At 38.2% G+C, this 26,217-nt stretch overlaps 1 protein-coding gene and 1 pseudogene across 2 annotated transcripts; both read right to left on the bottom strand.

Moving 5' to 3' along the window:
• Window positions 1-4,480: 4,480 nt before the first annotated feature.
• On the bottom strand, window positions 4,481-16,299 carry LOC147570078 (protein HUA2-LIKE 2-like). Its single transcript, XM_086656655.1, has 12 exons — window positions 15,825-16,299; window positions 15,174-15,250; window positions 9,668-11,815; window positions 8,681-9,524; window positions 7,411-7,519; window positions 7,167-7,279; window positions 6,898-7,076; window positions 6,305-6,806; window positions 5,714-6,173; window positions 5,408-5,572; window positions 4,836-4,886; window positions 4,481-4,756 (listed from the first exon to the last, which is right to left on the bottom strand). Exons 1-11 carry the CDS (start codon window positions 15,945-15,947, stop codon window positions 4,861-4,863), a joined length of 4,746 nt encoding a protein of 1,581 aa, XP_086512781.1. The 5' UTR covers window positions 15,948-16,299; the 3' UTR covers window positions 4,481-4,756; window positions 4,836-4,860.
• Window positions 16,300-16,828: 529 nt separating this feature from the next.
• Window positions 16,829-19,723, bottom strand: LOC147570077 (transmembrane 9 superfamily member 12 pseudogene; annotated as a pseudogene). The gene is made up of 2 exons (XR_015235139.1): window positions 19,709-19,723; window positions 16,829-18,000 (listed from the first exon to the last, which is right to left on the bottom strand). The product of XR_015235139.1 is annotated as a transmembrane 9 superfamily member 12 pseudogene (transcript).
• Window positions 19,724-26,217: the final 6,494 nt, after the last annotated feature.

The raw sequence follows: 26,217 nt of genomic DNA, 5'->3' as shown, positions 1-26,217 counted from the left end.
GGGGCGAAGTAAAGGTAACCCATCAATGCCTTGTTCCTTTCTCTATTGGTAAAAATTACTCGGACAAAGTTTTATGTGATGTGGTGGAAATGGAAGCTTGTCATATATTGCTAGGGAGACCTTGGCAATATGACAAAAAGACTGTCCATCTCGGAGAAAAGAACATTTACGCTTTTTTCAAGAATGGCGTTAAAGTGGTTCTTGCCCCAATGATAGAGGAAGACTCTCCTAAGCTCAAAAGAGAAGGGGAACATGCCTCATTGGCAGCCCAACACTTTATAGAAGAGCTTGAGATAAACTTAGTGGCATATGTTCTTTTGTGAAAGAAGTAAGGGAGCTACACCAAACTCATTCAGCTGAAATAAAAGCGTTGTTGGATGAATTTATAGAAGTATTTCCTCACGATCTACCTTCTAGATTACCGCCTCAAAGGAGTATCCAACATCATATAGATCTGGTGCCAGGAGCTACAATGAGTTATTGTAATGATATTTCTGGTATATTCATACTCAGGTGACATTTTTGTACACAAACATGGGCTGATTATTATTGTTTCGCCTGCACAAAAACAACGAACAATTTATGAGCTAAGACATGATATCAAAATACAAGAAACCTGATATTTGAAACTAACAAAATATACAGTAAAATTTAATAGAGGTCAAGGGACACCAAATACTCAACATAACAACTACCCCAGATTACATTAATATAGCAAGTTGTTTAAGGAGCAAGATCTATTAAGAGGTCAAGGGGCACCAAATACTCAACATAACAACTACCCCAGATTACATTAATATAGCAAGTTGTTTAAGGAGCAAGATCTATTAAGAGGTCAAGGGGCACCAAATACTCAACATAACAACTACCCCAGATTACATTAATATAGCAAGTTGTTTAAGGAGCAAGATCTATTAAGAGGTCAAGGGGCACCAAATACTCAACATAACAACTACCCCAGATTACACCAAATTTAGTAGTTCACACATATAACAAAGTATCTGACACAATTAGAAACAACTTCGCAAGGATCGACGAATCCTTAACTTCGGTAATCTTTAACAATTATATGAATTACGGGTTCTCCACTGAGTCAGCATATGTCGGAAAAAGTCTATCCTAAAATGAAGTAATTCACAACATGTTGTGCCGTGTCGATACACCCCTCTAAGGTCCGTGGCGTGTCAGACACCACAGAACTATATTGCACGACCATGAATCAGGTCATGTCGTGGCATGGCCATTGGCCAGATGACAAAAGCTAAGCGCTACCCCGTAGCAACCACACAGGGGTGTCTGTGCCATGGCGGGGCTTGGCAACCCACTCCAGTTTTTACAATTTCAACTGTGGGGTTGGACCTTTTTAAGTTTTCCATGAACTTAAATACTATTCTAGGACGGGGGATATTCAAAACAATTAAAAGTTGAAATGTCATTATTGTCCAAAAAAGAAGGTGCTGGAATGTCATTTCAACACATTAGATGTGCTGAACCCATAGTTACCAGAAACCGGATATGCTCCTAGTACGCTAATTAGACGTTTCCGATTCGATAGGGGGTATAATTATTCGCAAAATTTATGTAATCTATATACAAATGACATAGGTTTTGGTGTCATGTCATAATTTTGGTTTATAAATCTCGGTCGTACAATTTTCTTTTGTAAATCATGACCCTTCACTTTAAAGAGTGTCTGACAGTCAAAATAACTACCCAGTCCTTAAAAACTCTGTAACTCTTTTGCTCTCTTTCCTCTTTTCTCCCTTCAAACAACTCGATATACTCTCGGTTATTATTTTAAATATATTTTTATTACTTCCATATTTGTACAAGACCGAAATATTTGATAACTTTGTATAACATAAATATATTTTTATTACTTCGATATTTGTATAAGCACAATGGTGTTTTTTGAGCAGGACCGTCGATTTATCTCTTGGAAATTCGCGTCCGTCGAATTACATCCGATATTCATCAAGAATTATCTAATCTAACGGCTAACATTGAATTTCAAACCCACTAAATTAGAAGTTCCTTAATTTTCTCCCACTTTTTTGATAACCAACCACAAAAAACCACTATATCCCACGATTTCTGACGGTTAAAAAAAGCTCCTTAATTTTCTAACGAATTTCTAACGAATTTCCTATTTGAAAACTTGCATGCATCTTCATCTTCATCTATCTAAAATCTCTCTTCACCCATAAATCTCTCCCTCACCCATGAGTATCTCTCTATCCGTGCCCATAAGGCACAGGCTATACCCTAGTGTGTATATATATATATATATATATATATATATATATATATATATGACGTGAAACTTAAAACCAATGAAAGCAATTTCACACTTTGTGAACCCTAAATTTAATAATAACTACAGAACCTAAAGTTAAAGCAATATTCACACCTTGTACCCTAAAAATCACGTTTTCATCTTTATTTCTTCTAGCAAATGGGTACGCCTGATTTAGCGATCTGATTCGCGTACCCACACTAAAAGGGTATGATTAAACCAGATCGGAGTTCGCTCTCCAAATGACTGAATCTGGTAACTACGGCTGAATCAGCACGGCAAAGTGCTGAACTCTCTCATCTTTTCAGCCATATAACATCAGCACGTCAAACAAATGTGCTAAAGCGCCTTTGGCACATGTGAAATAATTTTAACTATTCGTGGTGGTTCACGTTCCGCGACGTCTCCACACTGAATCTCAGGTCATTCACGTCTTTTAATGTGGGTGTGGCTAGACGGGCTAGTGTTGCCAAAATATTGGCACGCCACGGCCCGTCTGGTTGTGGTGTGCTGATCTGGCCCGTTAATAAATGGGCAGTGTCGTTCTAACATTACCTCTAAATATGTTGGGTCGTGCCGACCCCCTATTGTGAAAAACTACTAAAATGTATCTAATGTGTAGTGAAATGCATTAATGGAAAAACAGAACAGCATTCTATATAAGAAATTATCCAAGAAACAGAAAATTTCAGATAGTCTATTCTGTACTTGTTATCAAATAACCTTATATCTTCAGACACTCGTTAACCCTTAAAATACGGCATTGATATGTTGGCACATTGTCATAGATAGTACAGTTACATGTAACAATATTATTACTAGTTTACACTTTACAGTATACCATGAAAGTTCATTTTATTTATGCAAATACTGTGGAAGAGAGGAAGGTAGAAAAACCGAAAAGAAATAACTAATGGTTGGCCAATTATGAGAAGAAACTTATATCAAACAAAAACTTGAAAGAGTTTACAAAATGAGAACTATAACATCAAGAAATATCCACTACAATTTTGCAACTCAGACAACTCCATCAAGCAGTTGCATTTTCAGAATTTCACCTGAAATAGAGTTAAACATAGATATTCACCTACCAGGCAATCGTACTCCAATATGGAATGAGATTGCTAGCAAGCACCACATGAGGAGTGCGTCTGCAAGATCGAAAGTACATATCTAGGGTGGAGATGCACCTCTACTCAACATGACTAACAGAAAGCCAAGTCCCAATGACTTTGTTTATCAAATAAAGAATAAATAGCATCTTTAAGGAGTCTAGGGATTCTAGTTCTCAATATTGAATATGTCAAGACTAGGTGTTACGAAAATGTTCTACATTGACGCAACTAAGAGGACTACAAATGTATCCAATTCCAACGGTTTCGACTTCATGGAGGGAAGATAACACCCACAAACCCTAACATCAATTAATACGATTATGTAGTCTTTAATAATAAACATGATACAGTGAAAGTTTCGGAATCATGTTAACTCCACCAATATGCAAAGACTCCGATGCTATAGTAGAGACGAGAGCTAAAAAGGTAAATAGAACAGTAAAATCCACAAGAATCACGAAATACCTCCATTGAGCATGAATATGAGATTGGATTTGATTGAAAATACTGGCTACCATCAGGTGAATGCTCCAGTCTGCACCTTTCTAGAGAAAAGGAAAAAACATTAATATGAAACTTACCAACATCATTCTCTGGAAACCGATCAGCGTCAGGAAAAAAAGGCTCTGAAACTGATAAAAGATGGAGCATATCTCATAATCACATAACAAATGCAAACCACACGAGTAGAGGAGAAAATTCTGCAACAACAAGCAAGAGATATGTTTCTATGTTTTTTACATCTAGGTTATGTACAAGAGAGATGTTTGGTTGCGTGATTATTGAACCAAGATAAACTCAGGTCAAAACAAAGAGATATAGAAGCCATGTTGCACATAGTGACATCTGAGAATCTTTATAATCACTTCAACCCAAAGAATGTGGGTATCTGTCACGAGAAGAAATATGCACCTCTTATCACTTTCAACAGAATGATTTAAAATCAGAAGAGACATCTCAGAATATTTATAACCAGAGAAAAAATTAATCATTTAAAAGATCTAATAGTAAAATGTTGCCTCATGAATTATAGAAAAAAAAATGGTCCGTAAAGGATTCTCTGAGAATATTTGAAGAAAACTAATCATATTTTAATAAGAATGTAATTGACAGATGAAAGTCAATAACTACACTACAGGTTTCCCCACAAGAACTGTTTTTTCTCCAAATCTGCATCGCACGGCGATAATAAAGTACATATGTACAATGAAACGAGTATATGCAGCAGCTTTTAGTGGTGAACCTTCCACCAGAAATCTCTCTCGTGGGAACTAACTAATTTCCCAGATAGAATATCTTGAACACTTGAAGAAGCCGCAGATCCAGATCAAAAATGGACAAACACCTAGTGATTGTGAAAACTTGTCAGAAATAGAAAACTATCACCAAAATTGAATTAATACAATTTAAAACAAGATACATACCGATTATTCTATATCATGGATGATTTTATCTCGGTCTCCAGAAATTTGGACCTGCAAACAGAAAAGAGTGAAGTCTGAATTCAACATCTTCTACTGCGAAATGGGCAATCGAGCAAGTAGCAAAAGCAATTCTAGTTCTTGGAAGAAAAATAAATCACCAATACAGCAGTTAGGGGGTACTAATAAAAACAATAACTATAATGCATATAAAAAGGTATATTTGACACTAAGAAGGTAGTTAACGGACTGCAATTACAATGGAGTTTGGAGTACTCGATGGCGGTAATGTGCCTTGGGACTAACGGTGCTAGCAGGTGAGGTGCTATTTCAGGAGGTGGCGGAGTCTGTAGGGGTTTGGTGCACATTCTGCTAATAGAATAAAGTATATATTTTCGTTTGAAAGATGAGTGAGTTATATATCAATGACAATACTTCGATCAATTTCTTCTGCTCCAAAAATAGTCAAAACTTAAATGACACGACATACTATGTCGCTCTATGACTTCTATATGTTGCCTAACACCCTAAGTTGGATCCCGAGAAATACCTGAAACAACGTAAAAATAACGTACCTCCATTTGCTCCAGAAACTTCAGGTGGTCTAAGAGGTGTCCCATGCTGATAACTGTATGCTGGAGGAGGATAAGACCATTCACGACTGGGTATAGTTTCAGCTGGTGGACCATAGTATGGAGCTGGAGTATACGAAGACTCAATGTTGTCAGAATGTACAGGTCCTGGAAATAAAAGGAGAAGAATGTAGATTGCTTCACAGTGAGAAACTCAAAATAAGTGGAGATCGAGTTGTACTGTGGAGTAGAACATATCCATGCCTAGATTCTACAAAGTACAAAAGCACATATACCAATGTACATTACCTAGATGCACAGGTGGGCGTACTCCACATCTATCTTCAAACTCATGTCGACCCAGACCCAATCTATCTTGGCTGTCATACATATTTTCCCTATGCACGTCATGTCCAAACTGGAACCCCTTGGTGAACGTGGAAGAAGAAGAAGAAGCTTCGTTCCAAGTGTGTGCTCTATAGTCTGGCTGAATATAAGAGAATTGATTGGATAGCATCGGAGGTGGTGGCTGTAGGTGGTAACTGTTATTATGCACTGGACCACCATCCATCTGCTGAACGTTATTCCCATGGGGTCCAGGGAAACTGCAGTTCGCATCAGAGGAGCTAGAAAAACCAGGCCTTTGCATCTGAGGTGTGAAATCTCTATATCCGGGAGCATAATAATGTCCTGTATCTGATGTCATCAAGTTAACACTTGGTGTGTCAGACTGCAAGTATTGAGGTTGTCGTAAGCCGCTAGATACATACTGCCAATAAAAATGCACATTAGTAAGTGAACAGTAAAAATTTCTTAATTTTTGCAGTCAATAAATCAGGTATTAGTCACAAGAAATACTATTTTAGATCAACAAAACAGTAGCAGAATAAAGTCACTCACTGATGTATTACTGTGATGATTTGAATCAGCACAATCCACAAAAGAACGGGGCAAAGGTAAGGGTGGAGGGGGAGGAGGCGGTGGAGGGGGAAGGGGAAGAGAACGGAAGGATGGCATGGGTAGTGGGGAAGTGGGCAGTGGAGGAGGAGAGGGTGGTTTATCTTCAGGGAGTGGTGGAGCAGCTAATGCCATTGGATGATGCTGCTTATACTGATTGTCCAGTCTTTGCACAGAACCAACTCCGTCAACACTATAAGAAGAGTTTACACCAAAAGGACAAGAAGGGGCCACATCCTCCATTTCAAGCTCACCATCAACATCTTCTAAGATATGATGATGCTTTGCAGTAGCAGATGTAGGAGTTGCTTCTCGCTCTACAAGGATTTCAGTCTCAGGCTCGTGCTCAGGAGTAACAGCCTCAAAACTCTTATCATCAGTATCACTTTCTCCGTCTTCACGCATACGCGGCATTAAGAACCCTGGAAGCTGAAAATTTGCATTGCTGGGTCCAGAAAGTAAAATCCAAGTAAGTTGGAAGTTCATACAATTAACATATAGGTAACAATCCACCAGAACTACATAAAACTTCCCACCTTCCATATTCGTCAACAAGCATTCCCTCCATTTCCCGCACAGGGTCGTTTAAAGATCTTTCTGTTCTCGCAGCGCGCTGAGAAGAGGAACCTATAAAGAATGTATCGTCAATTTCCTGCATGTGATGGCGAATGATGGATTCCGGTAGGATTTTCCTATCGAGCCAAAGTTTTAGAACCTATTCATAAAAGAGGAAAAGTTAGCCATAAAATTACCTGAAGGAACTTCAACTTTTCGACAATAAAATCATCAATTTCAGTTTGCTTACCTTGAGACATTGCCTGCGATTTTCCCGTGAAGCAATTCCAGGGGGAGCAGCAGCAGACAGTAAGCGTGGAAGGGCCGCTTGGAAAGACGAAGCATACACATCTCCAACATCACCTAGAAATCTCAATAAAATTAATTTTGGCCCTACTGGTCCCAAAATCTCCAGTATACAGCTCCAAGTGAAGCTGGATAGTTGGATAGAATCCATAATTAAAATGCAAACACAGACACTGTAAAGCAAATACCTTTCTGTCCACGGGAACCCCTGATGATGGAATCTACAAGAAAGAAAAGGTCGACCCTTCTGTGCAAACTAGATTCACTATCTAAATTTCGAGCGAGAATTTCAACCACCTATGTTGAAGAGGAAAAAAACAGAAAAGTATACAATTTAGTATGAACAGACTTGGTTCTACTAGCTAGTACGGAAGTAGTAAAAAGGAAAAGACAACAATTCACCCTGTGGCTTGATTGCTTTTTTTTTCAGCAATAACATGACAAAATCATCACTTTTACATAAACCTACTGATTTCCCCTAACCCTTGCTTTCCCCCTTACTCATTTCTGCGAGCCTGCCGCCCGCTCACGCTCCTTACCAAAAACCTGGATGCGCAAGAACGCCATAAGGGTGTCCAAGTTTGACACTTCAACCGAGTTTGACAACCTACTGTAGTACTATGTGCTGGCTGCCCCAACTCCAAACAATTATGAACAGGCATTTTCCTGTTAAGGTATCTCTACGGGTCTTACGTAGGGTTATCTACTAAAGAGTGGGGTAATAATGACATCAATGTTGGTAGTTGAAATATTACTAATAGCATCATGCAGTCTCTTGATAAATAGTTTCAAGACTAGGAATATGGGCCACTTTTTGCAACATCGCATAATTCAAACATACATATCAAGGTTTAAAGCCCACAGAAGGAGCAACTACGTACGAATCTTATAAACATGGAGAAGGGACCACACCATGTAATTGATCACAGAAATTCATGCTTCTACAGTACTTGATAGACATTAAAATAGTACACAACTACTAGTCTACTAGTAAACAGATAATAGTCTAATATAGAGGAACCAGGATAACCAGAGCAAAAAAATCAATAGACCGGGAAGACCGCCTGCTAAGCTCGAAATACATGGCATATCATTATCAGGAGATGTGGTTGTGCAAATATAAAAGAAGTTTTAAAGTTCATACTATAAACCCGCTTGGACTAGCAATTCAAAATTTGCCACATCCGAAACAGGGAGAGAGAGCAAGTTGTTATAGAGGTTGAAAGAATATCACACCAGAGGTCTGATCATCTATTACATAAATACTGCACAACTGAAGTTGCTTCTAGCAATTTAATAAGCCACATGTCAGAGTCTATGTACAGCTAAGCATACAGTATAAATTTTGTGAAAACCTTACAAACGTTATTCCATAAGTCTGGAGAGATATGCCAACTCCCTTCCAAGTTTGACTATTCTATTGTACAAAAACAAACCAAGAAATCAAAAGAACCATACCTCACCAGCGATGCCATATTTTGCACAGTCAATTGCAAGATTTGTTGCTCTACCAATACTATCCTTCGTCCTTGACAATGTTCCAAGCAAAACCTCGAAAGATTTCAGAGCTGCATTTACTTCAGCACTCGGCCATTTGCTCAAAAGCTTCTGCCTGTGCGACATAGTAGGCTCCAAGTGTCCGTTTTTGTCCATCTCTGGCACATGTGCAGTTTTCTTGAAGTTTGGAAGGAATTCTGGGCTTCCACTGCCATTACGTTGAAGATAACTGCTGTTAAACGAGGTGGACCGAAGGCTTAAATGACGTGGAGACACTTTCTGGGAGTTGTCAATCATACGAGTTATAGATGGACTGTGAGAGGTATCCGATACAACTTTATCATCCATAGAATTTTCAGATAGAGAAGTAGCATGAGATAAATGTCGCTTGGCCTGGGCAGCAGCAATCAAGCTAAAATGACGTGGAGACACTTTCTGGGAGTTATCAATCATACGAGTTATAGATGGACTCTGAGAAGTATCCGATACAACTTTATCATCCATAAAATTTTCCGATAGAGAAGTAGCATGAGACAGATGCCGCTTGGCCTGGGCAGCACCAATCAAGCTTAAATGACGTGGAGACACTTTCTGGGAGTTACCAATCATACGAGTTATAGATGGACTGTGAGAAGCATCCGGTGCAACTTTATCATCCATAAAATTTTCCGATAGAGAAGTAGCATGAGACAGATGTCGCTTGGCCTGGGCAGCAGCAATCAAACCCTTCAGTGAAGTATCATGATAAGGAACGCCGATATCTTTCTCTGCTATTTCCACCTGAACATCTTTCACAACCTCACACCTATATAAAAGAAGAGAAACAACTGCTGCAAGTTACAAAAATGCAATGAGATGAATGAAGGGGTGTCGTAGACCATAAATAATACTACACTAGCTGTTGATAGTGAAAAATGAAAAACAGATAAATAGTCTCGTAAAACTCACATGCCGTCGATTTTGGTGAGTTCAGCTGGTGAAGATTTGTACTTGGTCTCTTCAGAAGGGTTGCTATTTTCAGCATTATGTGGAGGTGAAACACAAAGAATATCTTCACAAAGATTGCTATTTTCAACATCATGTGGAGATGAAACACATTGAATATCTTTAGCCTCTGAAATAGACTCTGAACCATTTGCACTGTTTTCCCCATCTGATTTATCTCCCAGGTTATTCATGTCTCCCCCTTTTGACATGTTGTCAGGACTCTGCTCGCTTGGTCCGAGTGAATCAAGTTTCTGCTCTTCCATCGTGGATGGTGCAGAAGGAGGTAATCGTTCTGGAGATCGACTGTCATGTTTCTCCTCAAAACTAGTCGAAGGTTGTGAAGATTGGAGTTGGACCTCAGTTTCACCAGATTGGGTATTAAGAGATGAGACATCAAGATCCCTTGTGCACACATAGTTTTGGGCCTCTGTTATACTTACTTTGCTTTCCCTTAGCTTTGGACTAATGGAAGTACCAACTGTGGACTCCCAACATTTTGCTTCTGAAGAAGTCACATCTGGTGTCTCACAAGAAGCCATATTATGATCATCACAAGACTTTTTCTCCTGCATTTCCAACTCACTCCCAGCTATATTATGAGAACACTTCTGATGCGAACTACTGCAGCCATTAGAAGTTACGTTCATTGTGGCTCTCTGGTTTGCGGAGTTTATTTTGTCATCTTCAGCTGCGTTGGCAGACATAGCTTCAAGAGCGCGATGAAGACGTTTAGATGGTGGCAAAGCAGCTTCACCATCTGCTGAACATCCGCGTAACTGAAATTTCTTGGTGTTCCAAAGCACTGACTCATTTCCAGTAAATTGTGCAGTATCCATTGGCACTTGTGGACCATTTCCAGCTTCCCTTGCCTCCTCCAATGAAACTTTATAAGGAGGATAATTATTAGGGCAACCAGCGAGCACCGGGACAAGCTTAGAGTGATCAACTGAAGTCTCTTCTGATGACCTCTTTTTAGTTTCTAACAAGTAATCAGTTCCATTTTCCTCTGTAGATAGCTTCCCCATGCGGACCCTCGCTCGTTTTACCAACGGCAAGTGCTCGTCCCCATCTGCTTTGAAACCCCTTTCCGTAAATTTTTCAACAGCGGCAGGTGAACTGGGTATTGCTTTATTCTTCCCAACCTCACCTAACTCAATTTTAGAGCTAGTGGCAACTCCAGCTGGACAAGGTGCAACTCGCTTTCTATTTGGCTTCCTTTTCTTTTTGACAACTGTCTTAGCACAGGCAAGGAGTGTTTCACTGACCTGAACATCTCTTTTCAAGTAATCAACACTAATACCAGGGTGTTCAGTTTCACAAGTAGAGTCTAATGTGCTGGCCTCATTCATACTAACTGCATCAGAGTCGGTAGCAACTGTGTCAGAGGCATTCCCTTCACTGCTACCATTAGAGACACATGGGGCTGAAGAGACGGGCGATAACATATCATGGCAAACAGAATTATCAAGGGTTTCCCTGATCCTTCTGTTCCTTCTGATAGGTTCGCCATGTATTGCATCAGAGACTGCACCGTTTTTATTACTGAGATCATTTACAGCCATGATAAGGTTTTCAAATTTAGAGGAATCGACCTTTTTTGAACTTCTAGACTTTCGAAAGGATGCTGCTTTTTTGTGTATGGTACTGTTTTGAACAGGTTTTTCTCTAGATCTCTTTCTTGAGTTCGAAGTGGCCAATTTTGTTTCTTTAGGATGATCAGGAATCATGGTGTTTTCAACTGCATCCTCAATTACTGTCCCTAAGTCATGTGGAGCAATGATTTCAGTTGCAGCAACAGGAACATCGACAGGGACATTTAACCCATTCCTATCAACAGGTTCATACAACCTCCCTATTAGAGGATCAGGAATGGAGCTATATGTCTCTACCTTTTCTGAATATTTGACCACAGAAACTTCACATGTCCCAGCATTTGAAGCAGTACCTTCAACACCCTCATTACCTCCATCCTGCTTTGACTTTTCGAAGCAATCAATAATCTCTTCTACTGCACGAACAAAATCCGCTCCTCTTCCATGAAGCTTACCTAACAGAGATTTCCTTTTCTCCTCGGTAAATGCTTCCACATCAGCAGGGTTGCAGAAAGCACTGCAGCACAAAACCCCATCAGCATGGAACTTAGATTAAGTAAGACAATTGAGGCCAGCTTCCTGACCTTATTCAAATCAAACTTTTTGCACACCTATAAGCAAGAAACTTAAGAACACAAACGACGCAGTGTAGGAAACTATGTAGGTTAGTGTAAAATGATGGATTAGGTCTATGGTTTGGTTCACCATGTGATCGATCCCAAGAGGCCTGACTGCAACTCATGAATCTAATACCCTTTCAGATCAATTAGAAATTCTAACAAAACCGAATACCAGGAAATGATAAATCCTTTGTTGTCTTCTTCACCCAAACTCGCCAACAAACCTCCACAAAAAAAAACCCATAACCATCAACCGAATTTAAAAGGAACGGTAAATAAGAACTTAAAATGAGCAGGCTGGGAGGATGGCGAACACTAATCCGAGTCAAAGCCAAGATAAACATGCTTCAATTATTATTTCACAATGACAGTTTTTTTACTATTTTAACTAGTTCAATTATTTCTCAGCTGACGACTTATATGCTAGTAGTTACTCTATTTCCTCAGCATTAAACTGCACAGAGCAATTCATTTCTTACTGCTTGCAGCACTCATATTCCTGAATTTCTAATGCAGCAAAAACATATGACCTGTTGTCAAAAAGAAAAGGCATGTTGTATAATATCATATAGAAACATGCCCTTTCAATAAAGAATCGTACGAGTACATAATCTCAAGGAAATGAGCGCCTATTTTTAAGCACCTGAGTTTTTGGAATGGCAAGTTGCTTCACCTGACATACTAATAATTTAAGAAATAAAAGAAGAAAAGACGAAGTTAGTTCTACTATCGACTCTGCTCGTTAGTGCTTATTTTCTTTTGTTTCTTGTTATACTCTCTAGTTATATGATTGCCATTAGAAACACCTCGCTATTCTTCAAGATTTTTAACCAATTCGCACATCTTCCTCCTAAAATAGAACTAAGTTGTTAAACTCAGACTCAGCCAAGGGTTGAACCTGAGTCAAGGTCATATGCAAGTAAAAGTTTAATTCTTTTACTATATAATGGCATACATGGATAGTTCTTATGTTCTTTCATGCATTGTGTACGTGTGCAATTTCTGTTATCGATGTCCCAAAAAATTTCTCCACTTTCCTTACACAATATTCATCTAATTACTAGTATCGAAACATTTCCAAAGCCACCCATTATTTCAATAACAATAAAAGGTTCCAATCGCTCCTACACTTCTATCAATGTTGTATTTGATAATATACTCTAGATTAAATATGGGTACTTTAGGTAAATATATTTAGTTGTCAACAATAAGTTTTCCTGAATAAGTTGAATTTTCCGAAAGGTCGAACAAAACGGAACTGAGGAAGTATATCAGTATAATTCTTAAATGTTATTCTCTCATATATGTCACATAATTATTGAAGTTACCAGTGGAACTATATGGACTGCAAGATGAATCCATTGTTCCTGTCGTCTACGAATAATTTTTTGGGTTGGTTCATTTTTCTAGTACGATATAATAATTCCTTTTTATTACTAAATATGACATAGTATTTGAGGTGAAAGCTAAGAGATCTTTCTGCATATGGAAATTACAACTGGAAGATAGACAAATTGGTCAACATGATGACCATGCTGGATCACGGAGACATATCTCATGAGGAAGACGCGATTACATGGAGAGCACCGGAGGGCAGAACCTTAGCAGTTACAGGACGCTATGAAAGGATAGTGTACCAGGAACAGACGCCCCAACTATAGTCTGAAAGGGGTATGGAGAGAGCGTCAAACATACTCAGCTTTACCTTATAAGCGGTAACTCTGAAAATTCTCATTATGTACTTATCCGTCTTAGGATTCAACAAACCAATTAGGTGGACATACAAAAATAAAATATCAAAAGAGCTTTAATCTTGTTGAAAACAGCCAGACATAGATGCAGCATGTTCAAAGAACAGAGAAAAAAGAAAATCAGTCTTCTCCATCGTGAAGTAGCAAAGCAAGTCTTGAACGTCTTCATTGAAATTTTCAGACTGGATTGGTGTTTCTAACTTTCAGAGAAAGGTACAGCCATGTTTTTGGAACCGTGGCAAGGATTAGGACTTCCTACAAAAGGAAGAGGCCTTTGGAAAGTTATTCCTCATATATATGGGGAATATGCTACAAAAGGAACCACAGGATTTTTAAAGACAAACAACTGTCGGTTAATTTTAACAATAGTATAGAAGGGACAGTTCCATGGGAGCAGAGGGCAAACGGAATGGAATTTTTTTTACCATACATGGGTTTCATTATGCATGGGATCTATGACACAGATTCAGATAATACTACACATATGTAGCATCAAATGACACCAACGGTCTTCAATGCACTAATGAAGCGTATGTGACTGGTAAAGGCTTTGAAGGACTGCTAACACTACCACTATCACACCTAGCTACAATATTGAAATAAAATAACATCCAAAGGGTCACCTCGACATGCTACCAATGACAAACGACATGCCCATTAGGGTTTTCAGCACGATGGATCACAATGCAAAATCTTCCTGTGACACTTCCCGAATTTCAAGGCCCTCTACCATGTACATGGAGAGCGTGAAGATGCCTTTGACTACATAGGAGATGGTTCCATCAACTTTTCTGCTTCGCCCAGCAGAATCAGCCACTCACAACGATGACATTGGAGATACATCAGTAGATGTAGTAGAAATCAGCATTATTGTGGATAAATGGATATGTTAACAGATCTTGTTGAAAAATGTTTTTGGTGATTTACCCTACAATATTAAATGGTTCGTGAGTTTTATGCTTTTAGTTTTGATTCAAGTTGTTAATTTAGATGTAGCTCGTTTTCGCTCCTTGTGCCTCATATATTTTATGCCTTTTGTGCAGTAAGCGTGCCTTAAAAACTTAAAGATGCTGCTAAAATTGCAACTACCATATTAAGTTGCTGGACTACATGTAGGAGAGAATAAGGGAGGCATCATATGTATGAGTGAAGGATTATCATATGTCACGATTGTTTTTACCGTTGTAAAACGGCAAAGCCCCACTCTATGATGAGCCTCGCAGGGTACGGCATATGTATGAGTGAAGGATTATCATATGTCACGATTGTTTTTTACCGTTGTAAAACGGCAAAGCCCCACTCTATGATGAGCCTCACAGGGTACGCTCCAGAAACTTAATGAAATACTACTATTGTTCTATACAAAAAAGTCGCCAGCGAGATGTTAATAGTAACTATCTAAGAAAAGAAGAACATGTATGGAATATTACTAATGAATATGATTTTCACGTGCTTAATTCATACCGACTAGATTAAACCTAAATTTCATCGATAGACCACTCACATTTGTTTCGTTCCATAGAAGTATACGAACACTTTCTTCCAATCAGTAGTGAATCCCCACTTTTCTGGTTCACTTACCTGCCATGAGAGTTAAACTTCATTCAACTGCACAAGCTAAGAACGACATGCAGAGCAAAAAGAACTACTTGTAAGTTAAAGCTGAAATACTATTTCGAAACCTATAGATCCATGGAAATGTTTCTACCAGAGAAATATTTGAAAATTCCACATCTTTTCTAGTTTACTAAAGGCATGCAATATCAAAAGTTGATTGTGAAGCCATAAGAAGTACGACCACATAATCAACACTCAAAAAAGAATCACCTTTTACCCTCCCACTACAACAAAGCCTCAAATTTCAGCCCACACAATAAAAAAGCTATCTTTTAAGTTCTAGTACAAGCATAATCAATAAAACCCCGGGGAACACAACATGCATACAAGCAAATCGACCCAAAATTCAGTATTTTTATGGTGAATTGAGGTATATTAACATATGAAGAAGACCTGATGCCAGAAATAAGAGACATAGACAAGTAAAGATGGTTGCATCGAATCAGAAGCCCTGAAAAAACCAAATCTACGGTTTGGGCAACCAAAAAAACAACAAAAGGTACAATCTTTATAATGAATTGAATCATATACTACTTACAGTTGCAGGCCAAGGTGGAAACCCTTTGACCTTAGCAAGAACGAGATCTCCAACTTTCCATTGCCGCCGAGCAGCAGCAGCGGCAGCAGCTTTACCACCACCTCTTCTGCTTCTAGGGGCCATCAAACTGATGAACAGAAGAAAAAAAAATCGAAACTTTGACAGGTTTTAGGTCATGCGGGAGGGGGTTATGAAATTAAAGAAGGGAAAGATATTGGGGATAAGTTAGGTACAGTATGACCGAAATCGCCCTTTTCTCTGATGAGAAATAGAGCGGCCGGCACTGTTTAGGGTTTTGAGAAGATGATACAGAGAAGAACACTTGAGGCATGGAAGTAAGAAGAGAGAGGAGAGAGAGAGAGAGAGATTGTGTGTTTATGTGGAAGAAGGTTATTATTCTCGGATATCTCCAATAACCCCCCCCCCAATTGATGCGGTGATGTCTTAGCTAACGTGCGCTGAAGGTGTACGGGATAAAGGACGTTCTGCTTACGAGATTCTATTTCAGTACTTCGGATCCGATATATTTCCGCCCAATTAAAGTTGGATACACCCAACTTTTGAAACTTAGGGTCCGTTTGATACGTTAGAATGTGTGAGTAAGAAAATCGATTTCTTTCTCGTGGGTAAGAAAGTCAAGATTTTCTTATGAGAAATGCATTTGTTGCTGTTTGGTAAGGCATTAGAAAATTTGAGAAAAATATTTAAAGGCGCCCCATTTAATATTTTTGGCACCTTTTATATTCATGAAGTGGGGTGCCTTGATTATAACACGAGGCGCTCTTAGAAGTTCCCAAATTTTTTTTTATAATAAGATTACCTTTTGTTGTACCATGAATAATTACCAGCCACCCGAGATCGATTACCTACAGGCTCGAAGAATCTTTTTCTGCAAAAGCTAAATATAATAACCTAAAGGTATTTGGTGTATATAAAGTATTTCTAGTCGATCTTGACAGATGAGAAAAGGTAATGAACGAAATAAAAGGAGACAAGGAAGCCAATGGTTCCAGTAGATAACAAGGTCGAATATCAAGTAATTAATGGAGTACATGAACACATAGAGAGCGACTGAACCAAATGCGAAGTAAGCTTTCCACCACCATTGCCAATCCTCAACACAGAGATGCATATAAGTAAGAACATCAGAGACTTCAGCACAAACAACAACGAGCAAGATAAATACGACAAGCAAGAACCCAAATACATAATAGAATCGCCCAAGCAAGATACTCGAAAGGATGAAAAATAGTTCGATGAAAAGGGTTTCAAAGGGGAGAGTTCGATAAAAAATAGTTCAAGGCCGTCAGAATCACAAAAACTATTCCACGAAAGAAACATGAAACCGACCAGGCAATTGATTTCCACCCTTCTGAAGTCCCCTTGATAGTTATCCATAACCGAACGCCTACATAACCTGCGACAATACCTAGGAAAAGATATAAAATGATAATTCCTGTCAACAACATTCCTCGAGAAGCTGGTGACATGAAACCTAGAGCTGCGAATAGTATGGTGACGATAGCCATTCCTAAAACCTGGGCCCCATCTCCAACCATCACAGTATCACACAGTAATCTTGGGCAATTTGGCTCTCGAAATACATTACCGACAACAAGCTTCCACCCTGAAAGCTCCTCATTCATCTGTGCTTGGGCTTCTTTGTCTAGTTCCTCATACCTTGTCAAATCCCTCCTCACTGTTCATAAGAATATAACAAAGACTATTCCAGCTAAAAAGAAGATAATCATCAACGAGTTCAAGATTGAGAACCAATGAACACGTGCACCTTCCATCTTCAAGTAAGCATCCCATCGAGAAGGCCATTTAATATCACTTTTCACAAACTCAACCTCATAAGTAAATGAGATTCACTCTTTCTCTTTAATGATCTGAGATTATCGAGATCAACAGGACGATCGACAGGGTCAACTTTTTCATACATCTTGAGCTTCAACATTGCTTCAGGATCACGTTTAACACTGCAAGGAACAACCTCAAACCCAACTATCTCGTACCCTTTTTGCTTCTTCTCCGGAACCACAGCCATCATCTCATCTCCCGTACCAAGTATTTGCACCCCGGTTACTTCATACTCATGAATCAAAACTTTAAACTTCAAATGATTAATGACGTAATCGTCTTTACGTTGGGATGGAGCATAACCAACAGGAAACTAGATGGTGACGGATCTCTCGTCTTGAATCGACAAATGGTAATGGATTTCTTCAACTATGGTTTGGTTTGAGTGTGTTTTTTTTTGTTAACCATTTCGAGTTTGTAGCTTATGAGAACATCATCAATTCCAATCCAAAATCAGTGAACAACACAATACATGGAAGTAGGAAAAATTCAGTGAAACATTTCATCGAACACTTGTTAAGCAATATGTGTGTGTGTATATATATATATATATGCAAATACCTCCCATTCCAAAATCAGCGAACAACCCAAAATCAGAGTGTAAGGAAGAAGAAGTTGAAGGGAGATGCAGATGGAGCTCAAGAGAGATATTCAGTTAAGAGATATGTAGAGAGATAAACCCAAAACATTTCATGGCAATTGTCGGCGGCAGTAAACCAGGAGATTAGTTTTCATCAACATCTACATCACAAAATCTATTACAATCACAAGCAACGATCATTCATTGTTTCTTTATATGTCAAATGATCTTCAATATGAACCTCTTAGGAATTGCAATGCAACTATTTTAGTTGTCAAGTCTAATTGGAAGGATTTAGAGTTTCTAGGGTTTGTATGTATATTTCTTCAACAAATTTGATTCTTATACATGTCATTTGAAGAAGTTGAAAAATTTGTTGTTTCTTGTGAAAGAAACCTTGGATTAATTTGAAGGCTGGTGAAGGAAGTGTTGGGTCAGGAACCAATTCATCTGATGAGATGATGATGAAAGTCTCCAATGGAGATGGATGTAGAGGAAGAAACTGTAACTGATCAACCAACTATTCATCAATGGAGATAGAGAGAGATATAGAAAAGGAAGTTACGGGAGGAGGAGGAGAGAGAGCGTGTTTATGTGAGTGTGAGAATTGGATTTTCTCATCTTTTTTGTGAGAAAAAAAGTAAACCTCTTTTCCTACTTTTTTTTCTCATTAGAATTCGATTTTCTTACTCAAGGGTCCTATCAAACAACAATAAATTCACTTTCTCGAGAAAACGATTTTCTCAGCCACGATTTCTCACGTATCAAACAGACCCTTAGGTTCTGTTTGATAGCAAATTGGGGAAAGGAAAAAAAATAGAGAAAATTTTACTCGGAGAAAAATTTACTCGAAGAAATATTTACTCTATAAATATTTTCACATATTCCACTGTTTGTTTCGTTACGGGGAAAAACGGGAAGAAGAAAGTTTTTCTATTTTCTACTTTTTGGTATTTTAAGAGAAAAAATTGTCGCAATGAAATGGAATTTCATCGGAATAACATGGAATTTCATCGGAAGAGAGAACGGTAAGATTACATCGTTCGTGGTATGAATGTCAATAGTAGTGTTTTTCTCTTTTTGTTTTTCAATGTCAATAACAGTTAGAAAGATTACACACATGACTCTTTCAACAAAAAAAAAAAAGAGCTTACAAACATACTAAACAATCCAAACTACCAAGGAACTTGTATCTAAAATATGTTTTAAAGCAATGATGGAGAAGTCAACTTCATAGGCAGACCCTAAACCTTATATCATACAGTATAGAGAGAGAAAGGGATTTAGAGAGAACACCCCAAATTTCTTCCTTGGGCAATCAACAGCCTCGTGTGTTCCTTCAACAGTGAGGATATTTAGAGAGAGAAAGAAGAGAGAAGTTTGTAGAGTTAAGCTTCTCCCTTTAGTCTAGTGCGACCCACAACTCCCACGCCTCCTAAACCTCAAAAGCCACCATGTCTGTCCCCCTCCACTCTCAAACTCTCTTGTTTCTCTCTCTAAACTGGTTTCCATCTCAAAAATGTATTTTTTTTTTTGTTGATCTGCCAGAGAATTGAAGGAATTTTATGCCAGCCAGCTAGTAGCTCTTACCTGTGATTAATGAAGTTTATAAAACATTATTGGAGAAAACAAAATCAGTTCTCATAAGCTCATTTTTAGATTTTAAAGAGTTTCATGGTTTTCTAAGTGTGTAATGACTGGAGATGAAGTCTCATCAATTAGTTAAGTTTAAATCACTAAATCAGTATTGAAGGAACAACCCAAGGCTTAGATCGAACAAGGAAGAAAGGTTTTGGACATTTCTCTCTAAAACCTCTGTGAAGTCGTCCCCTCGGTTTCATAGTTGTTTATTTTCTTTCTCTCTCTACAGTGGGCAGAGAGACCGAGAAAACGAGTGCGAGAGAGAGGTGGAGAAGCAGTGATAAAGAGAGAGGGGGAAAAGCAGTGATAGAAAGAGAAAGAGTAATAGAGTTTAGAGATGTTTTCTTTTTTACCCAACAGAGAAATTTTTTCTCATATATCCAGAGGGTAACAAATTCTCCGTATTTTGAGAAAAAGAGGGAAAAGAGAGTCACGTGACTTTCAAATTTTTTTCCATAAAATGGCCAACCAAACGCAAGAAAAATATAGACTTTGGGGAAAATATTTCTATTTTCTCTGGAAAATCTCCTATCAAACACAACCTTATTCTCTCTATTTTAAGAAAAGTTTTTTTTTTGTTGAACTTAAGAAAAGCTACAATATTTGCCAAAAGAACAATTAAAAAATTTGCAGTATATTTATGGGGTCATTGGTGATGAATCAATTCGGGGCCAATATAGCAAATTACCCCTACTCTGAAAAATTTGGTGGGAAGACTAAAATTACCTGGTTAAAATAAAAAGTTGATTGTGCTTGTGTAATTTTTATCAAAAGAGACGTTTGTGTTCTTTAGGTTTTCAAAAGTAAACGGTTTGTTCAAACAGTTACATTAGATTTATTTTTCCTCGCTCTGGATTGACCCCCTGTATCTCAGAGATGTCATTTTTATCACCTTATCCATCAAAACAAATTTATCGATCCTAATTTGATTTGTCCTTATCTGTAAGATGGATATTTTTTTGTTCTTCGTCCAGGAAACGTATTTATCCTACTTGAAAAAATCAAATACATTCGTAATCCGAGTTCTTTTATTGTACTTGTTTTTATCAAAAAACGAAAGTGTTCGTTTTGCTTAGGTCCATGCTAGTTTGTGTTTATCATTTTTGGTTTCCTTTCTTTCACTATAAAATTGTGATAGTTCAAAATGTATTATGATAGTTACGATCAGGGACAGAACCAGAATTTTTTTTAGAGAGGGGACGAACTATTATAGTCATAAACTCATTTGAGAAATTTATATAGCGTTTCCATAAAAAATGACCACCTAAAAATATCAATTAGGTCATAGGATTATGGAACACAAATAAAAAATTTTGGGACTACTACGCCGAATAGTGTTTTTTCTGTATCGATCAAAATAGAACTCGTCGCTCCTTCAAATCTCTAAAATTATCAATGATGGATTTGTGCTAAACTTTCAAATGCTACTTTCTGATCGTAAAACGTAAGAACAAAGTAGTCAATCAAAATATGGCCTGGTTTTTTTCGATGTCACTTTCGGATTGTCATCAGTAAATTTGGTCGCTCCCTAGCCATTTGAATTTTGGTATACCTACTTAAACAAAAAAAAGTGTGCTACTTAAACAAAAAAAAGTGTGGACATTAGTTAAATGTATATTTGCAAAAATATATACAACTATGTAATTAACTTGTAACTACAAAAAAAAAGGAGAAAGGAATGAAGGAGTTGAAGGAGATGTCCTTCGACCAAGATGGCAATGCGAACAATTTGTCGGATAGGATAATTGATGTGGAAGATCATCAAGTCCGATTGATTTAGGGATCGTAGAGTTGTAGCTAGAGACCAACTACGATCGTCGAATTACGAAGTAATTCGCGGCTAACTTCGATCGGATCCTACAACGGGTTACACATAAGAGTGTCAAATTGATCTAGGATATGACTAGTGGGAGTGAGATATAATCATGGGAGTGTCCCATAAACATATCTCATAGGCCTAAAAAGGAATTAGGCAAAGATAGTACAAAAAGGCCAAAAACAGGGTTTTTGGGCCTTAGCCGATTCGGGCACTTCTAGGGCTCGGATTGGGCTGATTTTTGGAGGGACGTTTCCTTATGTTATGAACATTAAATCTGCCAATTTTGGCTGGGTTTGGACGTCATCTCCTTAGGGAATTGAGAAAATACCAATAGTTGCTATTTTCGACTATTTCCCTAAATCTTATTCTAAAGGGTGTTTTAGGAAACCTAAAAGGAGGTGGATTCTTATTAGGGTTCTATATAAACACTCTTAGGGCAGAGAATAAGGTGTGGAATTTCTCTCTAAGCTTTCTTACTCTACCACATCAAGTAGAGAGGAGAAAGTGAGCTAATTCCCATTAACTATCTATCTAGTCAAAGAAGAAGGTGTTCTTCTTTCCAACCACCATTGGTGTGCTAGCTATACAACAAGGTGGGAGATCAAATTGATTGCTCGTGTCCCAAGTAGAGGAGCTACACTTGAAGCTCTTGGTCTTCTTCAATCAATTCAACTAGTTCGAGGAAAAATCGATTAAGGTAATCTACTATCTCCATTAGATTAATTACTAGCTTTGCATGTGATCCTGGGAATACTAGTGTAGACATTAGATGTCTTATTTCCGCTATAAACACTAGTATAAGGGTATAAATCCCTACAAGGAATACTCTCTTTCCTCGTTAATTTACCTCTTCTCGATTTACAATTATGAGAGAAAAATTTTGGCGAATGATATCAACGTTTGGATGAGCCGAATTAGGGGAGTTCAAATGAAATTAATTAAGTTTGCATTGAATTTTGGATCGGAATAACGGAGGCTAATATACTTTAAAGGGAAAGGTTAAGTCCTCGCAATATCTATGGTTTTGTAAATATCAAAGGCCAGGGGGCATGGCCCCTCCTGACCATATGTAGAAACCGTCCTTAGTTACGATATATTTTGATTTCAGTTCAAATGAACTAAGATAATATAAACTTTTAATATACAACACATTATGAATTGTAAACAGGACGAAGGAATATAATGTAGTGGAAGTATACAACTGCATACCACACTATGAACAACTTACTTCGAAAATAAAGTCTCAAAAATGAAGTACTAATATATAAGTTTGCAACTACTTATCACGTTATGAACAACTGCATACCACACTGTGAACAACTTACTTCGTAAATAAAGTCTCAAAAATGAAGTACTGATATATAAGTTTGCAGTTTGCAACTACTTATATCGTTATGAACAACTGCATACCACATTATGTAAAATCTTACTACAATATTTGGGTTCACATTATGCGTCTCATCATGCCACAATACTTCTCCGTAATGTCGTATCTCGAGTGAACCGTCTCATCCGTCAATATGACTTGTTCTCTTGCATGTCTTCTTCATTAGTTTGATTTATTCTAACAGTTTGTTTTCTTTTTATGTCAAACCGCCTTGACTTTAGTTTCATCCGTCCCATCACATTTGCCAATAGTATATAATTTTGATAACAAAATCCTTCGTACACCTTTGAACAAAAAAAAAAAAATGATATCCTTCCTACACAATTGAATCTTCAAAACCACGGGGGCACTGGTGCATGATACAAAATCATGAAATAACATTTTGCATTATGATAAATCATAATGTACCGGTTCAACAAAAAAAAATCATAATGTACTATAAATACAACAGGACAAAAAGTAATCCACTATGAAAAGTACAAATTTTATATAAAGAGAAAGAAACTCTCTATAACCAGTTCGTTTGTCCTTCATCAAAAAAAAAAGGGTTAATTCCGTTTTGGCCCCCGATTTGTGACCAACTGGCCGTTTTAGCCCCCATAAGTGTCCGGCAGTTCGTTTTGGCCCCAAAAAATTCCTAAATGGCCCCAACTTTTTTTAAACCTCCCAATTCTACCCCCATGGCATTTCTGTAATTATTTTTTTTTCTTTTTCTTTGTCCAACTCATCTAACAATTACCACATCACTCTGTCCACCTCACCCTTCTTCTCCGGCGAAAAGGTTGCCGGCCGGAATAAAAAATTCCGGCCGGCCACCTTTACTAAAAAAAAAAAAAAAAAAATATTTCTTCCTTTCTCTCTCCTCTTCTTCTTCTTCCTTTCTCTCTCCTCTCTCCCCTTTCTCTCTCTCTCTCTCCCCTTTCTCTCTCTCTCTCTCCCCTTTCTCTCTCTCTCCTACCTCTCATTTCTCTCTCTAAAACCTCCGGCGAAGGGGATTCCTTCGCCGGAGGAGATCTGCAACAGACCCTCGAGGGTCTGTTGCAGATCTTCTTCAACAGACCCCCGAGGGTCTGTTGAAGATCTGCTTCAACAGACCCTCGGGGGTCTGTTGCAGATCTGCTTCAACAGACCCTCGGGGGTCTGTTGAAGATCTGCTTCAACAGACCCTCGGGGGTCTGTTGAAGATCTGCTTCAACAGACCCTCGGGGGTCTGTTGAAGATCTGCTTCAACAGACCCTCGGGGGTCTGTTGAAGATCTGCTTCAACAGACCCTCGGGGGTCTGTTGAAGATCTGCTTCAACAGACCCTCGGGGGTCTGTTGCAGATCTGCTTCAACAGACCCCGAGGGTCTGTTGAAGCAGGCCTCCGGCGAAGGAAACCCCTTCGCCGGAGGTTTTAGAGAGATAAATGAGAAAGGAGAGAGAGAGAGAAGAAGAAGAAGAAGGGGAAGAGAGAGAAAGAGAAAGAAAGAGAAAGAAGAAGAGAGAGAAAGAAGAAGAGGAGAGAGAAAGAAGAAGGAGATACAAATTTTTTTTTTTTTTTTATGTTAAAGGTGACCGGCCGGAATTTTTATTCCGGCCGGTCACCATCCGCCGGAGAAGAAGGGTGAGGTGGAGAGGAGGTGGTGAGATGGAGGAGAGATAAGGTGAAGTGGATGATAAAGAAAGGGGTGATGTGGCTTTTTTTTGTTTTTATCCTTTTTCAGAAATAATTCTGTTTTGGCCCCCGAGGATAATTTCGTCAAAAATTTGGCCCTTGGGGCCAAAACGAACTGCCGGACACTTATGGGGGCTAAAACGGCCAGTTGGTCACAAATCGGGGGCCAAAACGGAATTAACCCAAAAAAAAACCAGTTCGTTTTTATCTAAAACTACAAAAATATAAATATTTGGAACAATTTAAACATGTCGTGTTTGAAATATTTATAGATTTGGGTGAGTGTACCAAAAAGAGAGTAACAATTGTCCTCAAATTGATAAAATCAAAATTTTACAGTATCTCCGATGCAAAACTAAATAAAATTCCTATTTGTCTTATGTGTTAAGTTCCAATTGATACTCTCACTCATAGGAGACGAAAATAAAGATCCTCAATTTTGTTTTGTCTGCAATGCAAAACCTTAAACTTGTTCTATTTTATTATTTGACATATTTATTTTTGTAAAAGAAATAAGGGTGCGGCTAAAAACACTCGGCTAAACTGTTGTAGGCCCCCGACCAAATCACAAATTGTGAGATGTCCCAACTCCCATATGCAATCCGGGTGCCTACAACACTTTGAGCGGAGGCCTTTAGCCCCTCCCAAAAAATAATTAGTTATATAAAAAATATAAAAAACTTCATTTATATGGTTTGAAATTCAAATACTAATGAGTTGGGCAATTAGAGATATCTCTTGAGATATCTTTATTTACTTACCTCAAATCAACTCAGAGATCCAAATTGAGTGTTGCACTAGAGAAAGTTATAAAAAAAACTCTAAAAATCATATGTGGTACTCGAAGTTTCTAAGGTTGAGTGTTGTATTGGGGATACTCTTATGATGGTTATCGTCGTCAATCGATTACATCAATAAGGTTAGAACAATCATCTTTTTCTTTTGCTCTAAAAGTTACTTTTGTTAATTGAGAACAAAAGTAAGTACATACTAACCATCAATTGACACACAAGAATCACCCATTGCCCTAGTTATTTCATCACAATGCATTTTTAGCCTGAGCTTGAGCTCTAGCATATAACCCAAGAGTTCAGAAACATAGCTTATTCAAGGGTCAGATGGATCCTAAAAGATTGACGATTTTGAGGGTGCCCACAGAACTGGGGCTACAGACACTTGGGTCATTGGGAGTGCCACAAAGATGGACTCTTCAGCCCTCTAGAAGGCGCCTTTAGAACTTTGTAAATCCCATCCCACCCGGTCTTTCAGAAAAATAAAAAAATAGTCATGTTGCTCATGCCAAAAATAAATATTCCATTTCTACCAAGTTGTAGTGAAACAGAAACAGTGAAACACTATTGACACCTTTATAGTAACTGAAAAGAGCCCAAATAAGAGGATAAAAATCTAAGCAAAACAAGACAAAAAATGAGTCAAATGGTCCAAA

The sequence above is a fragment of the Eschscholzia californica genome, unplaced genomic scaffold, assembly GCF_041429995.1.
Source record: "Eschscholzia californica isolate CP2 unplaced genomic scaffold, dmEscCali1.0.p SCAF_1, whole genome shotgun sequence".
In the NCBI taxonomy this organism is placed as follows: Eukaryota; Viridiplantae; Streptophyta; class Magnoliopsida; order Ranunculales; family Papaveraceae; genus Eschscholzia; species Eschscholzia californica.
This window is presented reverse-complemented; position numbering and strand designations above follow the sequence as displayed.

What these genes read in the sequence shown, in the direction of transcription:
- LOC147570078 (XM_086656655.1), bottom strand. Translation starts at nt 15,947, where the DNA reads ATGGCCCCTAGAAGCAGAAGAGGTGGTGGTAAAGCTGCTGCCGCTGCT. An exon ending in ATCGCAGGCAATGTCTCAAG is followed by an intron (nt 7,077 to 7,166) that starts GTAAGCAAACTG and finishes TTTTATGAATAG; the next exon opens with GTTCTAAAACTTTGGCTCGA. An exon ending in ATCATCACAGTAATACATCA is followed by an intron (nt 6,174 to 6,304) that starts GTGAGTGACTTT and finishes TTTTATTGGCAG; the next exon opens with TATGTATCTAGCGGCTTACG.